The sequence below is a fragment of the Chlorocebus sabaeus genome, chromosome 15 (assembly GCF_047675955.1).
Source record: "Chlorocebus sabaeus isolate Y175 chromosome 15, mChlSab1.0.hap1, whole genome shotgun sequence".
Lineage (NCBI taxonomy): Eukaryota > Metazoa > Chordata > Mammalia > Primates > Cercopithecidae > Chlorocebus > Chlorocebus sabaeus.
In genome coordinates this window covers 3,261,451-3,274,777 of record NC_132918.1, presented here as the reverse complement: position 1 = coordinate 3,274,777, position 13,327 = coordinate 3,261,451, and the positions used below count along the sequence as shown (strand labels likewise).

At 43.8% G+C, this 13,327-nt stretch overlaps 1 protein-coding gene across 12 annotated transcripts in view; it reads right to left on the bottom strand.

Moving 5' to 3' along the window:
* The window catches only part of DGKG (diacylglycerol kinase gamma), a 227,318-nt gene that overhangs the window by 143,256 nt on the left and 70,735 nt on the right, over nt 1-13,327 (bottom strand). For all 12 annotated transcript variants that reach the window (XR_005237244.2, XR_012095538.1, XM_073023376.1 and 9 more), the window contains exons 6-9: nt 11,363-11,533; nt 7,345-7,394; nt 3,358-3,432; nt 2,546-2,668 (exon numbers count right to left, since the gene is read on the bottom strand). Coding sequence is in view for 10 of the 12 variants with exons in the window: in XM_073023376.1 (XP_072879477.1) it covers nt 2,546-2,668; nt 3,358-3,432; nt 7,345-7,394; nt 11,363-11,533 (419 nt within the window). In the remaining 2 variants the exon portion in view is untranslated. The remainder of the gene's footprint in view (nt 1-2,545; nt 2,669-3,357; nt 3,433-7,344; nt 7,395-11,362; nt 11,534-13,327) is intronic.

Sequence of the window (13,327 nt, the reverse complement as noted above, 5' to 3'; positions counted from 1 at the left end):
GGGACCATGACTAGGGATAAAGTAATGTTTCTGCTTGGGTTATAGCACCATCATGTGGCTCTTTCCTTTCCACATGATAGTGGCTGCAGAATGTGGGAGTAGTCTTCCTTGTGCTCGCGAGGTTTTATGCTGCTGCTACGATTTCCCTGGGAGAGAGTCTGTTTTGCAAATATCCCATTCAGCGATTCCCCAGACTTTTCAGTGATTGTATGTGGGTTTTGAAAAAGCCCAAGAAGCCACGGACTTTTAAGACATTGATGGGGGCTTTCTCCAAAACCCCAAATAGTGTCAAAAATTTTTAAAGTACATATTTAAAAATAAGTGCATAAAACTCTTGATTAATAAAACTAAACTTGCATTGGCCACTTTCCTGATGTAAAATAGAGCTTTTTACAAGGCTGATGTGGCATTTAGGGGAGACACTGGGGAGAACGCTGAGGAAGCAGATGGGCTCTCCTTCTTCCAGTCACAAAACAGTGGGTCTTTTCCATGCAAAGAGTTGGTGGTATTCTGAACCTCAGCAAGTCCAAAGTAGAACAGAAAATGGGAATTGGTTCCCTGTAACTAAAATGTCCCATCTTTATTCCCTAAATGAGAAAAAAAATGGTGTTTTGGAACAGCACCCAAGCAGAACTTCCGTTTTGATTTGAGTATAATCTTGAGTGAGTAAAATCAGCAGAAAGTGTATCTAACTTATCTGAGCCCCTCCAGTTCCTGGATTGGGTTCTTGTACATAAAGCTTCTTGGCAAAGGATCATTGGGTGAGAGGTGTGATATGACCGAGTAAGGGGGATGATCTTTAGTGCCAGTTCAGTGGATGTCCTTGGGCAAATTCCTTCACCTCTCTGGGTCTCAGTTTGTAAAACAAAGGAAATCAACCAGGGACCACAAAGATCTTTTCCAACTTGACTTTCTAGGGTTCTAAGGAATGAGAAGGGGGTCATGTAGATCCTGGTTCCTTGATTTCTCCTTAGTGCTTAGAAAGCACTGGACATGCTATGAAATGATTGTACAATTCTTAGTTCTTTTTTTTTTTTTGAGACAGAGTCTCGCTCTGTCGCCCAGGCTGTAGTGCAGTGGCCGGATCTCAGTTCACTGCAAGCTCCACCTCCCGGGTTTACGCCATTCTCCGGCCTCAGCCTCCTTAGTAGCTGGGACTACAGGTGCCCACCACCTTGCCCGGCTAGTTTTTTTTTTTTTTTTTTTTTTTTTTGTATTTTTTAGTAGAGACGGGGTTTCACCGTGTTAGCCAGGATGGTCTCAATCTCCTGACGTTGTGATCCACCCGTCTCGGCCTCCCAAAATGCTGGGATTACAGGCTTGAGCCACCACACCCGGCCCAATTCTTAGTTCTTGAGTTTCAGAAATGGGGGCTCAACTTTAGTCCTGAATTGCAGAGCTATGAAATGAAGATATTATAGGCAACTTGGTCAACTAGAGGCTCACCCAGCTGCACTTGCTGCTCTGCTCCTCTCTATGGAATAGTGTGAAAGAAGTGTAATCTTTGAGATCTGTAATCTCAAAGTAGTGTTGTCACACCACCAGTGTGACTAGTAAACGCTTAATGTCACCATTTGTGCTTCTACTAGTTTTACTAGCTTCTACTAGCTTCTACTAGTTTTTGTGCTTCTTCCCTACCTCATGTATGGAAGTGAGTTCACTTGGTAAATAGGTAGAGAATGCAGTAACTGGGTCAGATGAAGGTATATATAACCATCAATTTCACATTAAGCCTTTACACATATGCCCTACTCTGATCAAATGGGAGATTTGCCTAACACACCCAGAACTTTCTTTCATTTGTGTTTTTAATCAAGCTGTTCTCCAAGCCATAAACTCTCTCTAGGTCTTTCCACCTGCTCTTTATTCTCAAGAATGGGACATCAAAATCTCATGCATTCTTCAGGGACAAGTCAACACCTTCCAAGGTTTCTTCCCACTGGCCTAACTCTTACATGTGAGATATTACAAAGTGCAATATTTTTGGTGTCAGAGACAAATCCTCACTCCTCCTTTTGCTCCTTAGGGTCAGAACCTCAGTTTTCCATCTGTGTAAATTGGGATAAAAATATTTACCTTATCTGGTTGTTTTGATTGTTAAATAAGATACACTCATGCAAGCCACCCCCACAACAGGTCAGTATTTTTTCCTCTCTCCCTTCTTTCTTTCCTCTCACCCTTCCTTCCCCAATTCTCTTAGCATTTTTAAACCTAATTTGTTGAAAAGACAGAATTCTTCTTTGAAGTTTGTGGCCCTTTGCCTGGTTGAGTATAAGGTTCTTGCAGGCAGATATTGTGTCTGTGTGCCCTCACAGCAGTATTTTTAATGTAGTAATAATGTAGTAAATGTCTGCCAAATGAATATATTTCAGGCAGTAATGGATACAAGATAATGTGAATAGAGAGGACTTGGGGGCTGGTCTAGAATGCATGGCACATCTGTTGGGCAGTCTGGAGCAGAAGCCAAAGCGATATGTTGATATTAACGTGAAGCCCAATGTTCCTGAATGGCAAGAGATTTCTGAACTCCAGCTTGTTGACTTACAGAGTCATCCATCCCCAGAAGGACCAGCAATGGGATGGTGGTCATCCCTCCATGGACCCATTCCTGTAGAGACACAAAGCCATCCCGGTCGTAGTCCATCCCTTGCAGCATCTCCTTCAATATCTGTGGAATCCAAAGGGCAATCATTGTCCATTTTCATCATCAACCTGTCTACCTGCCTTCTGCCTCTGCTGTCTTGTTGGTCTTGCATTATCTGGTTTGTGTTTTACCCTTTCCCCTCCCGTTAAGTGTGAATAGAGCAGACCGGGAGTGAGGAGGTCGGGCTTCCAGGTCTGGCTCTGCCCTTGGGCCTTGGGTCAGTCACCCTGACTCTGTGGGCTCTGGTTTGCTTATCTGTAAAAATGGAAATAATATTGTGTTTGCAACACTGTAGCAGGGATTAGAGAAAATGAATGTAAAGTGAATAATAAAACACCTGACACATAGGAGCCCCCAAATGTAATTATTATAATTCATTTTATCTGGTGATTGAGGAAAATCTCTACAATTCTTTCTAACAGAAATCTCTACAGTTCTCTCCAAATTCTTTGACTGATGAATTTCTGTTATAACATTTTAGCACTGGTGAAAAGATTAGCATGGTTATTTCAGTTATGTCTGCACATTTTCCTGATGCCTACATTTTTCCTATCAGAGAGGTGGGAGGTAAAGTGCAGGACTCCAGAGAAGCTGCCTATTAGAAGATGAGTCTGGGAGCACCTGCAGAGTAAACACTCATTCATGTCCCGAGTGTGTCCCCCTCCCATCTCAGAAGCTCACTCCAAAGCCACCCCATCCTTACAGAAACTCACAGGCCTCAGCTCTGTGGGATCCCACTCCAGGTACTGGGCAATATGCAGCATTTGGTTGACAATGCAATCCATCTCCTAGAAAATAGCAAAGGGAGAAAATATCAAAAGGAGACAACCAAAAGTGTGTCCTTAAGAGCTGAACTCAAAATTAAGCCCAGTGGGAAGAGGGACAGGGCAGGGCAAGAGAAGAAGCTGGTGCAGTAACTGGCATTTTGTGAGGAGCTCAGTTTATTTCTGTCTTGACCACAAAGCTCACGAGAAGCACAGAGCATGCATAAGCTGGAGGTATGCAAAAAGCTCATGAACACTGACTTTCTCCTGGACCCACCTTCCTTCCCTTATTCTGTGCTTTAACTTGGAATGCATAGAAAGCACTCCTGTTTTTATCCCTCTTTGTGATTATCACTTCCACAAATACTTACAAACCAAGGCAGATTTCTCCTGTCACTTCTTATCACTCATCCCCACAGCTTTAGCAACTTGGGATCCATCTCCCCACTCAAGGCCAGTTTCTCCTGCATGGAGGGTTACTCTGTGTGTCTTAGCTCAGGTACCATGATCTTGATTTCTTTTGTTATCTCCTCTGTTTCCTTTTTACCATGGTCCAGCCCTTAGCCCAGGAGTCCGTGAACAGGAAACTCATGAGGAATATGTTTACTTGATGAATAAGCCCTTTGCTACTGAGGCCAGGCTCCATCTAAAACCTCACAGAATTGTTGGCTGCCAATGAGTCAGTGTTCTGAGAGCCCTGCTGAAACATACTAGACTGCAGAGGCATTTGGTGTCAACGTTAGGAACACTTAGGCACCAGCTAAGATGTTCATAGTAAGATTGCTTTGGGAGGACATGTTGTAGATTGAAGCAAGGTTCAAAAGTGTTACCTCCACCAGATAGAATGCTGGGTCAAAATAGCAAGCTAAAACCCAGCAGGGATTTAAAAAAATTATATTTCATTTAAATTAAGAAACAATCCATTGTAAAACTACAGGATAGGCCAGTAGATGAGGGTAAGAAAGTGGGCACAAAGGTGGGGAGAGGTTTCGGCAGAAGCTCCAATAGAAAAGAACTTGTGAATCTGGTTGGGTCCAAGATTTAATAAGAAAATGTAATTCAGGAACCAAGAATTGGGCTCAGTCTTGGGCTATGTAAATAGAAGGAGAGTTGGCAGATTTCAAAAAGAAAAAGTTCTCCTGAGGTCTTCCTGGTCAGGCCACGTTTGGACACTTAAAGAGTCATAGGGGATGGATTCTGTTCTGTGCCACATTTCAGGAATGGCATTGACAAACCAGAGCTTATCCAAAGTGGATATTTAAGCCTGCCTTGTGAGAACCAGCAGAGGAATAGGGAAATTTTAGCTTGGAGAAGATTTTAGGGGAGATGTGATAGCACCTTCAAATACTCGAAGGTCTATTGTATGGGATAGGTGTTCCACTTGTCCTGGCCAGGTACGGGGGACAGAAGGAAGCAGAGGGATGCAGGGAAGGGAGGAGTTGAGGACTGGCTATTTTGGGCTCCCTGCTGGGTTGAGGGAGAAGGGGAGCAGAAGGAGGTTTTGAGTTGAAAACGATTCCCCGGCAGACAGAGGAGTGCCTGTTTTCGGGAAGGAAGCCCTCTCCAGCCTCACCTCCAGCAGTGGAATGGCTGTCTTAAGGTAGTCGATGACCTCCCTGTTACTGGGAGTCCATATGCCAGGGATTCCAAGTGGAAGGTTGAATCAGATAACTCTTTTGAGATTTGCTTCAGTCTACCAATATTACCTTTAAAATGTATCTGGAATTTAACAACTTCTTACCACCTGCAATGATTCTGCCCTGCACAAGTCTACCACCATTTCATGCCTTGATTATTTCAATGGCCTCCTAACCAGTATCCCTGCTTGCATTCCCTCTGTCGCCCAGGTTGGAGTGCAGTGGCACAATCTCGGCTTATGGCAACCTCTACCTCCCAGGTTCAAGTGATTCTCTGACCTCAGCCTCCCGTGTAGCTGGGACTACAGGCACCTGCCACCACGCTCAGCTACTTTATTTTGTATTTTTAGTAGAGACGGGGTTTTGCCATGTTGGCTAGCTGGTCTCAAACTCCTGACCTCAGGTCATCTGCCTGCCTCAGCCTCCCAAAGTGCTGGGATTATAGGCGTGAGCCACCGCACCCGGAATAGAGTGATTCTGTTAAAACATAAGTCAATCACATCACTCCTCTCCTCAAAATCGTCAATGGTTCTCCATTTCTCTGGAGTAAAAGATAAACACTTTTTTTTTTTTTTTTTTTTTTTTTTTTTGAGATAGAGTCTCCCTCTGTCACCCAGGCTGGAGTAAGTGACATGATCTTGCCTCACTGCAACCTCCAACTCCAGGGTTCAAGCAATTCTCTTGCCTCAGCCTCTGGAGTAGCTGGGACTACAGGCGTGCACCACCACGCCCGGCTAATTTTTGTATTTTTAGTAGAGACGGAGTTTCACCATATTGGTCAGGCTGGTCTCGAACTCCTGACCTCGTGATCCACCCGCCTCTGCCTCCCAAAGTGCTGGGATTACAGGCGTGAGCCACACACCTGGCTAAAGATAAACACTTTCAATCACCTATAAAATTTAACATGCTTTGCAAACTCCCCACTCCCCTACCCCCATCCCATGACTTCTCTAATCTCATTCCCTTGCTCTGATCTCATCTGTTCACTCATTCTGCTCCATTCACACTGGCCTGGGGTGAATCTTCTAACATCCTAGGCACCCTCAGGATCCTCACACTCACTGTTCTTTCTCCTGGAAGGCTCTTCCTCTAGACTTACTCCTTCACCTCCTTCCTGCCTCTGTTCAGATGCCCCATCCTAGAAAGGCCTTCCTTGGCCACCCTCACTAAAGCGGCAACTTCTTCCAACACTTCCCCTCCTTTATTTTTATTCCTAGCACCCATCTCTACCTGATACATGTCTCTACTATGCTGCTTAGTGGCTGTGCTTGGACTAGAATGAAAACTTCATGAGGGCATGGAAGTTTGTCAGTTGGCTACACTGCCATAGCCCCAGTGCTTAGAAGAGTGCCTGACATAATGCAGACACTCAGTAAATATGTGATGACCAAATGCTTGAGAATCTGTGATCCTCTGGATGTTCCCGCAGATGACCCAACCCACAGCATTGCAATGTGGCTGAAGAGCCACAGTGCTTCCCACAGAGGCACCCTGGGGTTTAGAGGGAACTGGGATGATTCAGTTGGTCTAGTGGACTTGTTCCCTTCCTTCCTTCCTCTGGTCTGACTCAACCCCTTGCCTCTCAACCTCAGGGCCTTCCTGTTAATGAGCCCTATCTCTGACATTGACAGTCAGGATCACAGGATCTATCTGACTCTGTTTGCCTTCTTCTCTTTCCATCCTTCCTTTTACTCCATGAGCCTTGACTGATCCTTGCCTATTCCTGAAGGAGTAAGGGTGAGTCTCAGGCTTTCTCAGGTGCAACAGGATGGGAACATGACCTGACATTAGAGCAGACAGAACCAGACTCCTAGGCTAGTGCCCTGGAGTAGGAGAAGCAGCCAAGGGTGATGCCAAAGCACATCAGCAGTGACCAGCAGCCTCCTTCCTCTCACATCAGCAGTGACCAGCAGCCTCCTTTCTCATGCCCTTTTCCCCTAGTCTTTTTGCCTCCCCTGCCCTCTCCTCTTGGCCTCAGGACTCCTGCAGGAAATTGCAGGAGGACCTTGTGAACTGAAGGGGAATTTAAACTAGGTGACATGCTAAAGCATCCCTCCATCCTGAGATTTGATGATCCTAGGCTTCGAGAGTGAAAAGGTAAGTTGGCATTCACGCTCTGCAAGGCTGGCCCTTAGGAAATAGCAGGTGGAGAGGTCCTAGTCGGATTTCCTCAGCCTGCATCGAGACATCGTTATTACTATAAAGACAGAACTGAACATTTTCAGATTCTTCCTCTGCTTGCTCCCTGCTCCCCCAGCCTTTCTCAGGTCCGTGAGGGATATTTAGAGTGAGAACTTACCGCTTGGTCCAGGAGACCGTTCTCATCTGAATCATAGAGACGAAACATGACTGTAAGAAACACAGAGGTAAGCCTTGAGGTGTCCTTTAAGAAGCAGGGATGGCTGAAGTTTTGATGCTGCCAAGTTTTTAGATTAGTTCTGTCACCACTGTGACGAAGGCTGTGGCAGCCAGCTCTTCCTCCCTCTGAGCGCAGAGTCTGACTTCCTTAAGGAGAGGCTGGGCCAAGGGAGGAGAATCACCTGGCTTCTGGACCTGTCTAAGCAATACCTATGTGGCTGATGAAGTCCAGGTCATGAGTGTGATTCCCTGGGGAGTATGAACACCTTTCAGTGTCACTAGAACACAACCTAAAGCAAATGCCCAGCTGGGGGTGGGGCAGAGGCACCAGCATTTTGCTTCTATTGAGCATAGAAAGTGTAGAGTTAGCAGATCTAAATCCTAGGGCTGCCCTGCCACTTCTGGGGGGTGCCCAATAAGTTATATAACTTCTTTGAGCTCAGCTTCCTTATCTGTAAAGTGGAGATGATAATAGCTGGTTTCTCCTAGGATTATTATGAAGATAAATGTGTAACTGATAGGCCAAACCAACTGGGCTTAGAACATAGAAAACACTCAACAGATGTCACTAATTTTTATTTTCCTTTTAAAATGAACATTTATATATAACATTTAACATATACAAGGTATTGTCCTATATACTTTCTCATTATTGCTTAATCCTTAATAATGCTGTGAAGTAGTTGTTACAGAAGCCATTTTTTTCCTTTTTCTAAAAGGTATTTGGAAACATGCTATTCAGAAACATCTTCAATCAGGTTCTAACTGCAGGGAGGTGATGTAGGATAAGGAAGTTCTGGGAGAAAATTTTGGACAAGGAACTACACGTTTACTTATGGGACCTGGAAACCTATATTTTACTCAACCAAAAGGCAAAGATCCTGTCTGTGGTCTCATAAGTTGGGATGGTAGGAAGCAGAGATACGCATTTCTTCATTTTCCTGCTTTTTTGTTTTTTGGGGGGTAGGAATTTCGCTCTTGTTGCCCAGGCTGGAGCGTAATGGCGCGATCTTGGCTCACTGCAATCTCTGCCTCCCTGGTTCAAGTGATTCTCCTGCCTCACCCTCCCGAGTAGCTGGGATTACAGGCATGTATCACCACACCCGGCTAATTTTGTGCTTTTAGTAGAGACGGGGTTTCTCCGTGTTGGTCAGGCTGGTCTCAAATTCCTGACCTCCGGTCATCCGCCCACCTCAGCCTTCCAAAGTGCTGGGATTACAGGCACGAGCCTCCATGCTCCCTGGCCTTTCCTGCTATTCTTTAAAACCCTTCATCATGCCTGCTTTCTCTGTGGAGAACTCATTGGGTGCAACACCTCGGGGCAGGTATCAGCCCGGTCCCCTTATTTCTGCAAAGTTGCCCTTGTGTCATCATTTCCTCCTAGATGCTTTAATGTCTCTGTACCTTGTATTTTTTTCAGGGGTGCATCGCTGGCGAAGTCAAAGTCCTTTAAAGGTAGGGTCATGGGCTTTCGATTCTTTGTGATTCCTCAGAAGGCCCCAGTCTGAGGCATGTATCATATGCTGATGACTCACCCAGCAGATGGTTGAATGACATAAACAGACCTTTTCTGCTAGCATTATTCCAGGTCTCTGGGCCTAGGCGACTCTCCAACGCTGACCTCTCTCTGGTCCTACTGTGCATGAACAATAGAACTAGAAAGGCCTGAGTAAGCATCCTAATTTTAGCAGTGTGACCTTGGACAAGTCTTTTAACCCTCTTGTGCCTTCCTTCTAGGTTACGGTGAGGTTAAAATGAGAAGGCATTCAAAGTGCTTAGCAAATATAAGGTGTTTATTGATGATAGTTGTTCTTGTTATTATTGCATTGGCAATAGGTGTGGGACTTCAGACTATTATTTCCAAAAAATACATGCTTGGTTTTTACAAAGAAAAGTTTAACTTGTTTTCCGTCCTTAAAGTTAAGGAAGGATATAAATCGATATGGTTTGGTAAAAAGCAAACCAAAATGAAAACTCTATATGACCAAGTTTCTGCAACAAAAGACTTGCAGGCCGGGCACGGTGGCTCACACCTCTAATCCCAGCACTTTGGGAGGCTGAGGCAGGTGGATCATCTGAGGTCAGGAATTCGAGACCAGCCTGGCCAACATGGTGAGACCCCGTCTCTACCAAAAATACAAAAATTAGCTGGGCATGGCGGCGGGCACCTGTAATTCCAGCTACTCGGGAGGCTGAGGCAGGAGAATCGCTTGAACCTGGGAGGTGGAGTTGCAGTGAGCAGAGATCACGCCACTGCATTCCAGCCTGGGCGACAAGAGTGAAACTCCATCTCAAAAAAAAAAAAAAAAAAATTTGCAAGGAAAAAATTAGCAAAAGATGGAGAGGGATCCGAAAGATTAAAAGAGAGTGAAGACACATAACAACCAGTGGTGATGTATGAATTTTACTCGGATCTTGATTCAAACAAACAGTTAAAAATATCTAAGATAATTGGAAAAATGTGAATACTATTTGATAATAGTAAAAGGAATCATTTTCTTTGGCTGTGATGATGGTATTGAGGTTATATTAAAGAAGAAGAGTCTGTGAATTTAGAGGTACGTACTGAAATATTTACAGATAAAATTATATGATGCCTGGAATTTGCTTCAAAATACTCTGAGGCAGAGGGAATGGGTGGGAGGTACAAACACAAGACTGACCATGAGTTGATCATTGTTGAAGCTGGGTGATGGGACCATGGACGTTCACTGTACTCTCTACTTTTATCTTTGAAATTTTCTCTAATAACAAGTTTTAACGTTTCTTTGCATGGCCATTATAAGACTCAGTTGGAGAGTCATTAATATAAAACAATCTGTCACCTTCTCTTTGGTAGTTACCAATAAATACAATGCCTGAAATTCAAAATCCAGCTAAATGCTGGAAATAATTTGATGTTTCACTTTTAACATTAGCTGGAAGAAAACAGCAATCTGCTACATTTGCCACCAAACTAGCACTTAAGACTTGCAATTGTTAACACTTCGAACCTATGGGAGAGATTTTAAGCTCAGCTCATGAGCAAACTGTTTCATTTTGTTTTTGGCGAGAGTTAACCTTTGGCAGACTTCCCTTGCTTATGTTTAAGTTTTGTTGACTAGTCTTATTATTAACTTGAATTTTGACTTTGGCTATAACGTACCTTTTTTTTTTTTGGCCTTGCTGTCTACTTAAGTTCCCAAGAGAAGCAAAGACAATACAAATTTTTTAACAAGGTCCTATCATCTCCTATTTTTTAAAAGTATGTCTGTAGGCTCACAGAAGCCAGAGAAACCATCCCTGGACTGAATCATCTACAAGACTGCAGTCTGTTTCAGCCACTGTGAACTTTCTGCCCCCAGCTCTTACTCTCCTCCTGAAGACATATTTTTAAAACCTACTTTAGTAGCACCACCAAACCGAGCTCAACTCCTTTAATTAACTGGCCTCCTCGTTCTCTAGCGGCCAATAATCTTGGGGTGGGGCGTAGGTAGAGAAATGGACAAAGCCTTATCAAGACAGAGATTGATGAGATCTCAAGAAAAGACTATTTCCTCATAAAGAGTTGCCTGGGCACGGAATAGGGGGAAGGAGAACAGTTGTTGAATATCTTTCTCTAAAAAATCTACTAAGAGGAGGTAGCAGTTTTCCGAGTAAAGGCTTTCAGGAAGTCCTGCCAGCAAAGCAAGGAAGTCTTGACCGCTTGATGGAACCCCTTCCCCTTTCCAGATTCTGGTTCTCAATGCCTGGGTTTCAGATGCCTTTCCCACAGGATACACAACTGGTACTATGTCCCAGGGTGGATTCTAGGAGTTGTTCATATCACTGCTGGTAACAGGACAAAGAAACCTCCCCAAAGACGCAGGACCTATATCCGTGATACCAGCTCAATCTCCAGTGTGTTCAGGAATAATGGACAGAACCCCAGATCTTTCTCTAGGAAAAAGATGAAGCCCCTTGACAGGGTGAGCACTTACACTCCAGCTTATCCTGAGGCCTCCCCGTCTCCAGCAGGGACAGGTAGCACACAACATCCTTCAGGTACACCACAGGGCATTCCGAGCTTGAAGACCGAGGGACGGGGGGTTCCGGGGGGGTTGCAGCCACTTGGTCTTCAGTTGGTGCTTGCTTCTCAGCCATATTTGATTCTGTGATAGGCAAAATGAAAACATCCAAGGGCATTTTCTGTTTAGTAAATATTAACCCCTCTTTGTTACCCCATCCTTTTCATGGTAGAGGCAAGAATTTTGTAAAAGTGTCTTCAAAAGCTTTGGTTACATAGATGTGATCAAATTAGTGGCCCTAGAAATCCAACTTGTGGAGTTCATATTCTCTGAAGGGATCTCATGCTGACCCCTTTAAGAGTCTATTTCCTTGCAGGAAATTCATCTAAACTCTGAATATTCAGAAAAGATGATGGTGATTATTGGTAATATCAATAATCAACAGATAAATGTCATATGGCCTACTTTTTGGGAACATACCCAACTTGTAGAAGTAATTTTGGCCAGGATTTCAAAATGGTAAATGGCCAACAGTCATTTCTTAATAGACCTTGCAATTTTCTTTTCAAACACATTTAAACACACATAAAGGATGAATATTCAAAAGAGAAAACTGGGATTGATAATCAACGAATCTCCAGAAACTAGGAAGAACTCAAACTAACTGCAGGTCTGATCATTTGGATGAAGAAAATGCAGAAAGTGGATTATTGTACCGCAAGAATGGGGTAAGTTTTCCCTTTAAAATTTCTGCTTTCTAAGGTAGGAAAACACTTTGTCTCTTCCACATTTTGTCCGCTGGTTCAGAAATATAAGATCTATTACTAACAAGAAAATGGGGCACCCCATTTTCCTGTGTGAATTCTACTTTTTGAGACACTTTGAGTGCTCTCTTCCCTCTCTACCTCCATGCTCGTCAGAAATGATCTCTTAATATCTGCTAGGAGTGTACAACTCACAGAAAACAACTAACCAGGGAACAAAGGGAAGGTGGGCAGTGGAAAATCCAACATTTTAGGTGTTGTAATATTATACCACCAAGTAACAAAGTACTGAAGGTAGAGGCAGTGGGAGAGACAGCCCTGATAGTAACATCTGTTGAGGAAGGCAGTGTTACCTGTACATTCTTCATTCGGAGAAATAAACAACCAAGCAATGGAAGTAAATATTCCATTTTAGGCAAGCAGGGCTGTGCTAGATGAAAGCCTTCCAGGTTCCAGGGGTTTGGTTGTGGGTCTGAGAAGGGAGTTAACAATCATCCAGATGGACAATAGGAGAGACCAAAGGTCACTGACACACTTTGTATATTACAAAGGGCCTCATGAAGAAACCAAGATGGAGCCTAGGAAACGCAGCCGCAAAGTAAGGAAAGAAAGCTTCATCCTGAGGTCTCAGAAGACCGGATTTTCAAAAGTAATTTTCTGCTGGACAAGACCCTTAGCAGGATGCAAGAAGATATCACCTTTATTAAACAAAAGCAGAAAGCCTCAAGGTTCGACAAGTAGAGATGAAAATACAATAGGATGAGATAAAGATAGGGATAGTGAGATGGGGAGGTTGAAATAAAATTACATATTTAATGAAGTATTAAGATTGTCAATGGAGGAAAACATGGGAACAGGCCTTTGTACTGTGTAGTCGATTACACCTAAAGTTATTGCTAGGTCCTCAGATTATTCATCAATTAAAACACGATCAATAACTTCTACTTGACTAAATGGATTGACAGAGACCAGATTTACCCTCTCACCTAAAACAGTGACAAAACTGGACAAAATGTATGAAACAATGGTTCATAGGACATTACATTATCAGGGAGGACCAAACACTGACCTCTGAGAAGATGAGACAACTCCTACAACTGCCACATCAGACTGTTTGGAAAGAGCTTCTAGGCTGCAGCACAGAGAGGGGAAGCTAGGCCAACCCTGGCAGTCT